Raw genomic sequence first — 14,788 nt, 5'->3', positions numbered from 1 at the left:
GAGTTGCGGGTGTTTTTGTAAATACAATGAGTTCCGGGTTCAACGCGTTGGAAAAGGCGTCTCCAACCGGATCGTATACATATATTAATTCATTTTATCGTGTGGGATCTACCGTCTTTGTGTTTGCTCTGTGGAGATGTAAATATTTCTCTTTGACGAGTGCAGGCGGCAGAATTATGCAATTATTTCCTGGCAGAGTTAGCGGGGTTTCCGATGTAGATGGAAAATCTAGCGCACATATTAATTAACTATAGTGGCTTCCCACTCCTCGCACTTTCCGGGTCCACATGAAAAATTAATCTCGGACTCTAATTATTATTTGCCTAACAGGGGTCTTTATAAATACATAAGTCCGAAAAGCTGTTTTAACAGGAATAAAATATATTTACGAGTGGTTAGCTTTCAACTTCTCCTTTGAAACTATTTTGGTAATTGTCTAGATGATGGCCTCCACCCCCGAACCGCCACGAACTTTTTATGGTACAGTGGTGGGGGAGACCTCCTCTTTCGACCCCCCCCCTCCCCACCCCCCGAAGGGGTGAGGGCCATCATCTAGACCTTTACCACTATTTTCTCTAGATTTAGATAATCCAGAGAAATTATAAATCAGTTAGCGAGTCCTAACGTATCACTGATCGCTTTTCAACGTTGTTCATCTATTTTTTTTTTTGATCTGAACAAAGTTGGGATGTGCATTCAAATAAATGAGTGCTATTGAACAAATTTTCGGCCCTTTATATTTTATTGAATTACTAAAACGGCCAACTAACCGTTCAACCCAAAACGCGTTCAAAGTATTAATCAATCGGACGTGTGGACAAATTGGAATCACATTCAGAATTTTAAGAGAGCCACTATTTGGTAAACAGAGTGGGTCGCCCACATCGAACAACAATATTTTATGCATGTGTGTCTACGTGTGTGTGTATATTACATGCTGTATGTGTTTGTTGGAATCCAAATAGATGTCGTTTTATATGCTTTGGATCGAATGGTTTAAATTTTCATTTATTAAAGTACGGCTGCCGAACAGACTTTCGATTTGTTTATAAAGGAATCAAAAACTAGTTTCGTATAGATTTTTCATTACATAATCTCATTCTTATTCGTTATTCCTCTTTGTAAAATATTTCGTGGCTTTCGTTCAACTATTATATGAATCTTGTTTGGATTTTAGTAAGCAAATTTCAAATTATTTGTAGGGTAGTTTAAAATTAATAAAAAATGTTAAATTTGCTGTAAGTCTTTATGGTTTCTATCAAGACGAAGATAAGTTTACTTAGAATTCCAGAGTTCGTTATTAAGTACAAAATGCCTTCTTTAAATTTGATTAAATGTTATCTGAAACACCAAACGAAAAAATATTACTGAATTTAACTGGAGTTCCACTGTCTGAAGTAACTTAGTTGCCAGTTTATACCACCACTATGGATACATTTATAACGAACGTGTGCGGACGCAACGTAATGGCCATAACTTCAAAGAACATACTGTAGCGAGCACGAGTGTGTTTGTGTGCGATCGGGCACACGTGTGCGTGAACGGCTTATCGATTCGCCGACTAGCCGCGGCCACCTTTCTTCATGTGCGCCGTATTTGTAAATGTGTGTGTCGTACCTGCGTTCTGGGAAAGCAGTTAAACAGTATAAAGAAAAAATAAACTATCCGGATGTTTCCGGACTGTTCCAGAAAGTAAACAAAAGAGTATTTAAAGGAAGAGACGATCGCCGAGAGAAGAAGAAATAAATTGACCGTTGCAGAAGTGAATCCAGAAATAAATTGACAGTGATAGCAGTGAAATAAATAGCGCAGTTAATAATGATATATCAATTAGTGTAAATAAATAGTTTTTGTCGTTATCAGTCTTAGAAGTTAATTTTGTTAAACCCACGAACAGTACAATATAAATATGAGCTTTTATGTGTACGTATTTACGCCTGGCATATGTGAGAACACGTAGAATAGCAAATATTGCAGCAGAAACCAACAACGTAAAGTAACATCGTTCACGTTGCTCGCCTTCGCTATACTTATATGAACTATATCGTACATCAACCACCCCATGGTATCTGTTCAAAGCACTTAGACGAATGCATACGTTAAGCTCAGTGAAATATGCAAGGGGAAGTCCATTACGTGAAATAGCTGCATAAATTTTTGGTTATTTCAATCTCTGCGAGTGCCTGTTAACTGATGTTTTATTAATACGTGAATGCACTTTCTTTTATTTCGTGCAACAGAAGCGCTACAGTGAAAAATGCTAATGAATAATTTTGAATATGAGTACTGAAATTTCGTATTTTACTGTCATACTTTGGTGGTGATTATTTAGTTAGTTTTACTCTCCAATTCCAGTTTAAATTTGGACATAAAATACGTATTTACTTGCTTTTCTTAACTGCTTTCCCTATTAGTTTTTATTTTGTCTGAGAAAATAAGTCCGTCACGATAAAATTCCTCCCAAAGTAGCATTCAATTCTGGCAACGGCTTGCAGAGTTCTGAAAAGGTTTTGAGGAGCGATTAAGTAAAGAGGACGTGGGGCTATGTTGGTAATCTTTCGAGACCATTTTCGAAGGAACGTGTATGCTACAAAGTGTAAAACAATAACAGGAAAGATTAAAAGCTACCATCGACACGAACAAACATGAACCGTTCTCGACTGTAAAAGATCTACCTCTTTCGTCTCCCTTAACCGATAAGCTTCGAGTTTCCGATAAACACTCATGCATCGGCGAGAACCGTTATCATGAGAAAACTAGAAAAAGGCTTTAGTACTTTAGCTTAATGTTTTCGAAAGCAACAAAGGTTAACAGAAGCGTTTTCGTATACACATCACCGGAGGAGTAAGCAGTTTCCACAAATGAATATCCAAACAGCTTATGCTTATATATGAAACATTTTGACATTTAATAGTGGTTATCTACCCCCCACTATAAACTACCTCCGGTTAATGAGGGAAAATTTTCTTGCTGTTGTCACACCCTAGGCAGAAGGGAACCTGAAGTAGTTTCCCTAGACAAAAATTTTGAGTCTCTTTCCAGTCTCTCACAGTCTTTCAGTTATTGCCTAGGTGTTTTTATGGATCTCTCACAGTCTCTGTATGAGAAACTCGAACGATAGAATTGTTAATTCAGAGATTCAGAGTCTTATAAAACTGAAAAATTGAGAGACTCGAGTCTCTCGTAGAAAGACTGGGATCACTGAAATATGTTGAACTTAGAATCTTTAACCATGTCTATCAAGACACCACTTATTGAGAGATTCGAGTCTCTCGTTCAGAGACGCTTAACAGCTTCTTTTGACAGTCTCTCGACAGTCTCTCTCAGCGATACCAGAGAGACTCGATGAGAGACGGAGACTCGAGTCTCGCTTTCAGAGACTCTGAGAGACTGAACATTTTTATCTCGGGTTATAATGGGTAAAGAATTGAAAATTAATTGTCAGTTTAATATTAGGTTATCCTTGTTAGGAAAATAAAAACCAAGATTAAATTACAAATTCATATTAGAAATCTTTAACAAACTGTTAATAACTTTTAATAATAATTATTTGTGATCTATTATTCGTAGGTACAATATTCATTGTTTTATAAGATTGCCTATTAAATAATTTATCTAAAAACTACTAAAATATTTGTATAAGTATGGAGATATTTTAAAATATGTGCTCTCTTGTAGTTATTGTGAGCAAATCTTTCATTTTACATATATTTAATCGAAGTACTTAGGTAACTAATACAGATCCCATGTCTCTACCAAGCATTAATTTTCTATGTATTACCAAAGACGAAGTTTTAACGTTAATACTATTAAACTCATCGTCAACTAGACTTTTATGGTAATAACTTAGGGCAGTTGTTAATATACTTACCCTACTCTGAAGAGTGTTAGGAAGTTACGTTTAAACTTTAAGATTTAGTAATTGCTTCTTACAAGTGAAAAGTTAGCAGATGGTGAAGAACGAAGGCACTTTTGTACCTTTGTTTATCGAAAAATATTAGGAGAATTTCCAAATTGGCGAAAGCGTCAAGTTTTCTCGGGGTCTGTTTTTATACGGTTTGCTTTACGACTATTTTAACCGCTCGTTAAACTTTATCATTTCCCGATAGAATGGAAAGCTAAACGCCCATTTCCAGTTTGTTTTCTCATGGTTTTCTCCCAGTATAAAAATCCTGCACAAGGTTTGTGAATAGAAAGCAACTTTTTCGAACATTTCATGTGGCCAAGCAGCTATAAAAAAACGTTCAAAATCGCAGAAGAGGGATGTCGGAAGTTTACATAACGGTTCGATCAGACTTTAAGCTAATTTACTTTACTTTTACGTTTTTCAATTGTATCCGTTCCATAATATCTTACGAATGTTCGCATTTTTTAAGCAGTTTAAAGCAGTTGATTTTCGCACACAAGAACGGGAAAGATAAATATTGAAACTAAGGTAACTTTTTTTAACAATTATATTTAAGGATTCTTATTTTGGATACTATATTTATTTTGATTTCCTCAATAAAACCTATCGGTTTTGGCACATGATATGCAGGTAAGGCAAAACCTTCACCGAATATAGAAATTACACACTTTCTTGTCGACATTTTTGCTTTTTATGTCACACTAGCGAAAGTGCATAATTGATGAAAGTCTAGAGCATTTTTTCAATTATGTCTGGCTAGAAATATCAGCCACTCCACTGAAAAGCTTTAAATTACATTAATGCATGAATAGTACTGTAATATTAAATAAAATAGGCGAGATAGGTTGATAGGACACCTTCTCAGGCATGAAGGTCTAGTCAGAGACATATTAGAGGCAGAAACAGGAGTTAGGAGGGGTAGAGGTAGACCTAGATTAGATTAATGTTCGCAAACAGTTAAGGATGTGGGCTGTTCTAGTTTTAGGAACGTGTGAAGTTTAGCTTAGGATAGGAAAGAGTGGAGTGTCCAACCAGTCTTAAGACTGATGACCTTATGATGATGATGAATAGGATTGTTGAAGATATTAGTCTGAATTTTTCTTTACCACGTCTTATTTATCAAAAGATGATGCTACCCTTTGCGATTGCATGTAATAATATGTAATAATGTCCCTATCTTCGGTTCTTAACTCGCCACTAGTGTATAATAAATAGATAAAGTAAACTAAAAGTTTATCTCAGTTTTGCTGTTGGACACCAATTTACTCGAAATATATTTCTAACGAAAAAAGAGACTGGCGAATATTCACCCTCGAAACGGATGCAACATGTGCCGGTTTTTCAGATATTACGTGTGGTAATTAAGGGTGTATTTGTCCACCATATATATGCCGTGCACCAAAATTAGATACCCACCTTTGTTTTCTACAGGTATCTGCATATAGCAAAATTATAAAGTTTACAGAAAAACTAAAGTGAAGTAAAAGTATAAGAATTCGCATCCAAAAAATTTGTAATTTGATTGTATTAAACCGTACCGAGCAGGACTACAATACAACATTCTCACCAGATTTTGAGCATTAAAAAACAATTCGCAATGGTGAATGTCAAGATCTATAGCCTCACTGAGGCTTTTACAGTTTGAGTGTGTCAGTGGATTATACAATAATTTCACTAGAAGGGATCCCACTAATTTCGAATTCGTGCTTGATTCATTTGGGTCATCGATTTCTGTTGACTATTACCAACAAATTTAAAATGGAAGAGAAGTAACGACACGCATACATAGAATTTGTGACAGCGTGTAACGTAGAGGTAACTTAGAATGACATGGACCTTGACCTTGGACCACACAATGACAAAACTTATTCCTGTCCATCTCTGGTTATACGTATAGAGAACCACATACTTTGAATGAATGGAATAAGATCCGAGTCAATTTTTACAATAATGTGCGATAAAGCCCGCATCCTGCGCATCTAAAGGTTCATGTCATTCTGAACTATCTATACCTAACATCCCCTTGATGCCGCTAGCAAAAACTGGCTTGTAATGATTACTCGCATGAACTTGGTTACAGGTAAAATGCAACAGTTTTCCGTCTGCATTAGTCGTAACGTAACACGTTCGCTGTTACGTTATGGTTCATTTGTTCCAAGTGCATATCCGCCTTAACAGGTTGTGAAGTTTAAGGGAAATTATGTACGACAGGAGAGCAGAGAACCCCAGAGAGAAGTTACAGTTTATTCGAGTGAATAAATAGCCTATGAAATAAGTGCCTACTTAATAGTATATATTAAAATCGCCATTTTCCCGTATTCACCTGCTAACATCATCCAGTTGTTACACTCAAAGAGAATATCTAATGAGGTGAACATTTCCAACAGTTCTGGGGCATCCTGAGTATGTCACAGCGTCACCGCTGGCGCCGCAAATGTGATAACACGACTTGTTACTCGAAGTAAATTTGAATTCACTTCATTACGTGCGAATCTAAATGCGAGATGGAAGTAAGAAGTTCATGAAAAGATACACAAACGTATCCTAAGGGAAAGAACGAGTTGTTCGAGCGAATATGCCCGAATATAATTTTATGACAAATGCCTTATGATAAGCCAACAACTTTCGCTATTATAATACGCTCAAATTATTCAATAAATTCTTATTTAAAAGCCCAGAACGCTTACAGCACGATATTTTCTTCAACAAAAATTGAAATGTCACACTATTAAAAAAACTACTGTATTGTGTATATCCTATAGCTTAAATACGTTTGGCAAAAGCTCTTAAACAAAGCTTCGTTTTGGGAAAAATTATTTAGAAGAAGTGGCCGATTTTGATAAAGAAATAGACGAGATAGGGTAGTACGACTCTTTCTCAGGCATGAAGGTCTAGTCAGAGATACATTAGAGGCTGAAAAAGGAGTTAAGAGGAATAGAGGTAGACCTAGACTAGATTACTGTTCGCAAATAGTTAAGGATGTGGGTTGATTCTACTTTTGGGGAAATGCGAAGATTAGCTCAGGATAGGAAAGAGTGGAGGTGCGTGTTCAACCAGTCTTAGGACTGACGACCTTATGATATATATACCTAATTTCATATTTTTCGATGAGATTGTATTTAATCGAAAAGCAGATATTATGGATAGATATACCCTAATGTCAAAGTACAGTAATTAGGTATTCTCATACTGATTTTATTTAGAAACTATTTTCATAAATATAACATTGTTTCACTAAACATACGCTGTGTAGCTAATAAAAAGCGTTTACGTTCCCATATATTAGGTTAAATGCCATTTAAGTTATTTTCGGTTTCTTAACTCAAGCTTGATCCCAACAAAAGGCTATAACATCTGTTATAATACCTATTATCTATAGTGTAACATTTAAATCTTAACACTTTTTCGTTGAAAGGTATTCAATGAAAATGCAAGCTTTTCTAAGTCGAAAACTCTTTATGAACTAGTCGGGTAATGAGTGCACTCTTCAGTTTTGTTCGAAATTGAAAATGAGTGACGTTTCCAGGGAGTCTTGCACGAAGTTTCTCGGAGGCAGTCGAAGCCCTTATTCGATTACTTTTCCTTAACTCTTAGCATTGTCGACGTGTCATTGTCGATTAATTAAATTAGGGGTTCACGTCATGATTCTAGATTTCCCGAATTTATACCAACAAAACTTTACTAGTAATCTTCGCCCAAAATGGATTATATAAAGAGGTTACAATTGCAGGAATGAGAATCTAGTAGTTTGTAACTCCATTAAATCCTCAGTACAAGTTCTAAAGGCGTAAACAATGACTTGCCTACATCTTCTTTCATTTTTCGCCAGCATTACCTCTCTACATTAATTCAAACAATTTCTTTTGGTATCTTAATGTAAATCATACGATAAATAGATAGATAAAGAACTAAAAGCTTGTAATTATTCTTTATGAAAATTTTCTGTGAGCAATTGTGAATCAGTTAGTACCACTTCAACTGATTAAATTAAACTTTCACATCTATTTTGGAAATGTTACAGTGTAGTGTAGTGAGACACATTCCCCATTTAGATTATTTATAGATGTACCTACTAAAACAAAGGTGCTCGGATAAATGGTAGTTTGTGTTGTTCTAGGGGTCGACCGATGCTGAAGGTAACACAACGACGAGCACATTGTCCTTCGTTGCGTCCAAGGATGACGCAGGAAAGAAACTGACGTGCCAGGCTGAAAACAAAGCCGTTCCAGCGCCGGCCCTCCGGGACGTCTGGACTCTGAAAATACAGTGTAAGCGCTTTTCATTGCTATATATGTTGCACATAACATTCTTTGTTTGTTTTGCAACTTGCCTCTTGTTCTTATTGCTGCTTCTTAATGGACACGCTTATTCGTCCTTTCAACGTAGTCTCACTGTTTCTCGGAAACCTATTCATGAATAAATGGATGGATACATTTGTATTTGTACGTATATAATATACGTCATAAATTCTACAGCAAAGCAAGCATGCATTATTTAAAAGAGCATTATTCATAATCATATTGTTTAATCCCTATCCCTAGACAAAAATTTTTAGTCTCTCTCCAGTCTCTCAGAGTCTTTCAGCGTCTCTCACAGTCTCTCAGTTATTGCCTACATGTTTTTATAGATCTCTCACAGTCTCTGTATGAGGGACTCGAACGATAAAATTGTTAATTCACAGATTTGAGTCTCTCGTTCAGATATTCGAGTCTCTCGTTCAAAAACTGGATACGGAATGAGGATCTCTCTATGAGCGACTCGAACCTCTCGTTCAGAGACACTAAACCGTTTTTTTGACAGTCTCTCTCAGCGACACCAGAGAGACTCGATGAGAGACGGAGACTCGAGTCTCGCTTTCAGAGACTCCTAAAGACTGAACAATTTCATCTCGGGATGTACCTTTCAAAATTCTATTTTGATTATCTACTAGATTTTTACTTCATCCGCATGAAACTTAGTAGTAAAAATAAGACAAATTTCAAATTTCATTCAATATAGGTATACAGGTACATTTAGCATAGGAACATTCACATAATTTCAGCAAGAATCTGAATTGCTATTTCATATTTCAAAACATTGTACTTCGATTAATACGACGGATAACACAATATTCGAAAAAAGTGGATGGACAGTTCGATAAGCATTAAGCCATCTTACGTCTAAAAAGCTGTATAAGTCTTAAAATCTTGTTTATGTCTTTTTTGTTTCGTCTTATATCTGCTCCTAAAAGCTGGGACAAAATTCCTTTTAAGATAAATAAATTCATTAAAGCCTCCTCAGAGAGGAATCTTTCAGATTATCTTCTCTCTCTTAAAAAGTGATATACCGAGAAACATTTTACACCCTGCAGCTTTTTGTTGCGGTCGATAAATAACTCACTGAAACTAAAGCAGAGCAAAGAGCAAAACGCGTTTCAAGTTCTTATTTTCGTAGACATTCTGATAGAAGGCAAAGGAATGTTTTAAAAGAAAACCAAACCAGATGTAAGATATTTACTTTTTACGTTTTACTACAATTCTTTTTACTTTAATCATCAATTAGTAAAAACTTTCAATATTGTCATTTGCGATTAATGCAATAAAAAATACTGAGATCTGAAGAAATCTACCAAAACCTACATTCTAGGTGAGATTAGCAAAGACTAAAAAACAGTAAGAAATATCTTCACTGTTCAGTGGAAATAAACTCACAAAATAGTTTCCAAAATTGTATCTTCATAATCATCGCACTTGAATGAATAGTACAGGTCTGATGAAGGAAGCTGGCGAGCGGTCGCGCAGGTACTTGCCCATTTATGACCGATTTGGGTAAGTCACTTGGAACCGATACACAAATAAGCTTTCAGTAGGCGTAAATTATAGTATTAATACAGATAGGACAGTAGCCTACTAGAAAATAATGTAAAAACATGACTTATCAAAAAGAAAAAATTAACCTATTGCTTTTGTTTTATAGTTAGTTTTCACATTCACTCTCATCATGGGAATCTCTATCACTGTCACCAACATCAACAATTAGTTCTTCTGTTTGTCTGTCTATTACTTGCTCACTGATCCCTATTTTTTTTAATCTACGCCCCTGATAGGAATACTGAAAAATGAGGGCTGCAATCTTTATACCTAAAAGTGCCTACTTTTGCCACCGCGCATCCACGCCATTTTAAAATTTCCGCCAGCTTCAAGCGTCAGGTCTGTACAGAGATCCATGTAGATCACCGCACAGAAAATAATTTTTTTGGATCTCCCGTTACTTTATGAAATTCTGCATTCTTATGGTTATCGATTAGATAAACTGTAAATGTTTACCTATTGTCGTGCATGTAGAATAATTAATTCGGTTTTTGGTTGAATACCGCTTTCTCGTAAATCTCAGGACTTTTTATAGGTACTTAGGAACGTGCATTCCACTGAAATTCGAACAAAATTTTTATTAAACCCAATTTTGCGAAAAGAGGTTTAATGGACGAAACAGTAAAACTTTATAGGTACCTAGTGTACGAAGTACCTACTACAGCACTAGAAAATAAATGAATCCAATTTAGTTTTATTTCGGGTGACATATAGGTATGTTACTATTAATGCAAAAAAAATTAAACACGTAGACTATAAAGAAGAAAATTTGTTGTCTTTTTCCTGAAGGATGTCGAATAAGCAAGTTTTGGAACCGATTAAGTCTACTATTACTTGATAATGATCTTTCTACTCCTTTATGGATTAAGATTTGATTTATTTTTTACCAAGATTTGTTATGTACTGATAAACGTTATCTAAAATTTTGCCAGACTACCCTAGAACAAGATCCACACGTCGAATTATAAAATCCTGAAGTTTGTCTATTATTATAGGTTGCATTCAGAATTTGAAAACTTAGTTTTTGTTCATATTTATGTTTACATTCTTACTGCTTTGATAGGCCGACACTAAATAGTAAACGACTTTTAGGAACGAACGATGAAACATTAACTAAATAAAGGATTCTTGTAAAGCCTTTAATAGTTGGTACAATTTGGCATAAGATGCTTTAAGACCAATGGGTCCAAAACCTTTTTATTTCATAGATCAGGAGTCAATTTCTTCTAATTGTGGATAATTACCCCCCTCCCCCGCCTTCTGTCTTCTAATGTTAGATTGATATAATAAATAAAAACAACTTTTTAATGAAAAAAAAAATGAAAAAAAGACTTTTTTCGATAATTACTGTTTGCTGCTATGAAGTTCTCCAAATCTTCAAATATTTGTTTTTAAAAATTTTGCATTTCTTATCGGCACCGAATGCGACCACAGACGGCCAATGACGTTTTAGCGTTTTATCCAAAGTTTCTAGAGATACTGTGCACTGCGCCGATAATTAAAGCGTCTAAATTTGAGATTCCGTTTCAGAGTCATAGCTATTGGAAGTTTTGGTCATGTTTGAAATCGAGAAATAAATGTTTAGGCAAACTATTAAAGATAGCACAAAAATTCTTTCACCGGCCGATGACCCGTACCGTCGCGGACAGGAAAAATATCAATTCAAAGGGAAAAAAATTGAGAATTTTTAAAAATTGCATGATGTGCTGGACATCCGTCTGTGAAAGAATTTTTCCGAGAAATATTGCGTCCAAGAATATGACCGCGGTTAAAAATTACTTTCTTCGCAATTGTAAGTCCGGTACGTACCGAGCAGGGTTCGTTCTAAGCCCAATGAATGTGGCAAATTTTCGACAAAAACAGTTTTGAATTCTGACATTCCCGGTATGCGCTAGAGCCGACTCAATTCGCGCAAATAGTTTAAAAATAGTTTCTTTTCTCTACTTCAGATGCTAAATAATTGCAAAAATGAAAATGATGACAAGCTTGGCATAAAATCGTTTCGGAAATATGAGACTGTTGGAAAGACAGGGCATTTATCTCGTTTGTGAAATTCCCGACGGAGTGACTTTTTATAATAAAATCGGCCAACCATATTAGCCGGGTGCTCTTCTCTTTGCAGATACACCGGAAGTGAAGATTACCTTGGGGACGTCGCTGGATCCCGACGACATAAAGGAAGGAAGTGACGTTTACTTCGACTGCGTGATAGATGCTCAGCCCCGCGTCTACAAAGTGGAATGGAGACATAACGTATGACACTTTCTACTTACCCTTTTATCCCAATTTGCAACTGCTAAATTGGATATTTAAACATATTTCATATTCCTTTTCCTCCTTTGCTTTAGTTTTACAAAAGCAATCGTCAAACAGTTGTAAAAAAAAATTAACTTAAGTTTGAGAATTTTTGTAATGTTTTAGTACATTAAAGGGAATTGTTTTTAATAATTAATTTTTACCACCACAAATAACCTCAAATTAATGAGGAAAAGTTGTTGCTATTGTCACTCCCTCACCGGGAATTGAACCCGAAACCTTTGTCTTTACCATTGTTATGTGAGATAACAGCAGCAACAATTTTCCCTTATTAATTTGAGGTTATCTGTAGTCATCATCATCATTAGATCGTCAGTCCTAAGACTGGTTGAACACGTACCTCCACTCTTTCCTATCCTGAGCTAATCTTCGCATTTCCCTAAACTAGAACATCCCATATTCCTAACTATTTGTGAACAGTAATTGAATCTAAGTCTATCTCTACTCCTCATAAATCCCGTTTCTGCTTCTAATATGTCTCTGGCTAGTGGTAAAAATTAATTCACTTTAATCTTCTAATGTTTGTTTATTATTACGCGAGAATTGTAAATTCGCCCAAAAGGATAAGAAACACGGATAAAATGAAAAAAATCGGTTGTCTGTAAAGTCGGTTTACTGACGATAGTTGAACGTGACAACGTCATAAGAAAATGCTGATGGAATGGTTTCATTTTTCAAAAGAAAATTTTAATTTTATTTGTTTGATAGATATTTTGTATGGATATAGAGAAGGAGGTAAATGGAAATGTATTATTGTATAGCAGCTGTCCACGCGGACGCATCGCTCACTCAAGTAGGAGAGAGACAGATGTCGAACGCTGCCGAACGCGGAGGCCGATTGTGCCTCTTTGTCGCTCGTTCCGCGCTCTCGCTTGCACTTCAAGCCTTAAATGGAACGCCTCAGAGCGAGGTAACGCCGCATGAGTCATGTTTTTTCGTGCGTGCAGCCGGCTCCATCGAATTATAAGACGTTGTCACGTCAAAAGGAAAAATTACCAAATATTAAAGCTTTGTTTACAATTTATCCCACCAGCCCGTTGCTTTGAAATGAAATTCCAGCAAAAATAAATTTAGAAACTTGAAATTCCCTCATTTACAATCGAAAATTGTAATTTTTGCGTTGGCATAAAAATTTAGTTTTCTCTCTGATTTCTTTTTGTTTCCTCCGTCAATATAGAATAAAAAGTAGAAGTCCGAGCATATACCCTATAATATTAAGTATCTCTACGTATGCATTAGTAGAGATTAATGTAGTTTCACCTTTAATAAACTAATTAACCTCTATACCAATGGCTATGTATTGTTCACATGTGCGACACCCTGTATGTGGCCAGAGAATGATAATGACATATCAATAATCCTTATTAAAAGTATGCTCCGAAACTGTTGCCAAAATTCCCATGCATTTTCCATTTGTAAGCTCATTTACCGGCTATCTATAGCAGATAAGCGGTACAATTATGTGGTCGTGTCAAGACAAATTTGTTTCTTGTTTTCAGGGCAAATTGTTACAACACAATGCGGGAGTTGGCATTATAATAAGCAACCAGAGTTTGGTGTTGCAAGGGGTGTCGAGGAAAAGTGCCGGCAATTATACCTGCGTCGGTTATAACACCGAGGGTGACGGGGAAAGTGAACCATTCTACATGGACGTAATGTGTAAGTGACTATTTACGTAGTTAATTAGTGTAGTCCTGTATAATTTTCATTTATGGTGAAATGACGCGATAAATTTTTGTACTAACTAATGTTAAAACCATCTTATTGAAAAAGGCTTCTACCGAGGTAACAATTTAGATAACACTGTTTTCGGAAAAGGACATTTAACACCATCAGCTTATTAGTCAGTGTCTTCTTTTAGAAATTTCAAACTGTAAATTACTTTATACCCGCCTTAAATAACGGTTACCTAAAAGTAAAATATAATTAATTATAAGAACATCAATCTTAAGAACTGTCTCAATCAGATAATAGAATACCCTACTTCTACCCTTTTGGTTCCTAAAACCGGACGGGAAAAATGATTAAAACCCAACATTGTGAATTTATATTGGCATCGTAATCAACATCATAAGGTCGTCAGTCCTAATACTGGTTGGACATGTACCTCCGCTCTTTCCAATCCCGAGATAATCTTCGCGTTTCCCTAAAACTAGAACAACTCACGTCTTTAACTATTTGCGAACAGTAATCTAACCTACATCTACCTCTACTCCTCTTCACTCCTAATTTTGCCTCTAATATGTATCTGACTAGACCTTCATGTCTGAGAAGGTGCCTATTTCTTATTGATTTCCATAAAGTCCTCTGTTCTCTTATTATTTCAAATACGTCTTCATTTCTAACCTTCTTTATCCACAGTATCCTCATTATTCGCCTGTAACAGCACATTTCGAACCCTTCTAATATTTTCATTTCCGCTGCTCCCACCGTCCATATTTCACACCCATACAGCGCTCCAAGCATATACCCCTAAGAATCTTTTTCGAATTTCTAAATTAATCGTTCGCGACCATAGAAGTGATTTCTTTTTATTGAAAGCGACTCGACCCTGCGCCATCCTCTCCGTCTGTCTAACCTTTTCTACCCATGATATCCTCATCATCCGCCTATAACACCACATTTCGAACGCTTCTAACCTTTTCTTTTCCGCCGCTCCCACTGTCCATGTTTCGCACCCGTACAACGCCGTGCTCCAAACATACACCTTTAACAA

At 35.9% G+C, this 14,788-nt stretch overlaps 1 protein-coding gene across 1 annotated transcript in view; it reads left to right on the top strand.

The window, feature by feature from the left end:
- The window catches only part of LOC108733179 (hemicentin-1-like), an 81,887-nt gene that overhangs the window by 47,546 nt on the left and 19,553 nt on the right, over positions 1 to 14,788 (top strand). The window contains exons 5-7 of the mRNA XM_018464238.2: positions 8,025 to 8,175; positions 11,879 to 12,009; positions 13,572 to 13,731. Of these exons, the coding sequence (XP_018319740.1) occupies positions 8,025 to 8,175; positions 11,879 to 12,009; positions 13,572 to 13,731 (442 nt within the window). The remainder of the gene's footprint in view (positions 1 to 8,024; positions 8,176 to 11,878; positions 12,010 to 13,571; positions 13,732 to 14,788) is intronic.

Source organism: Agrilus planipennis, unplaced genomic scaffold, assembly GCF_000699045.2.
Source record: "Agrilus planipennis isolate EAB-ADULT unplaced genomic scaffold, Apla_2.0 scaffold72, whole genome shotgun sequence".
Taxonomy (NCBI): domain Eukaryota; kingdom Metazoa; phylum Arthropoda; class Insecta; order Coleoptera; family Buprestidae; genus Agrilus; species Agrilus planipennis.
This window is presented reverse-complemented; position numbering and strand designations above follow the sequence as displayed.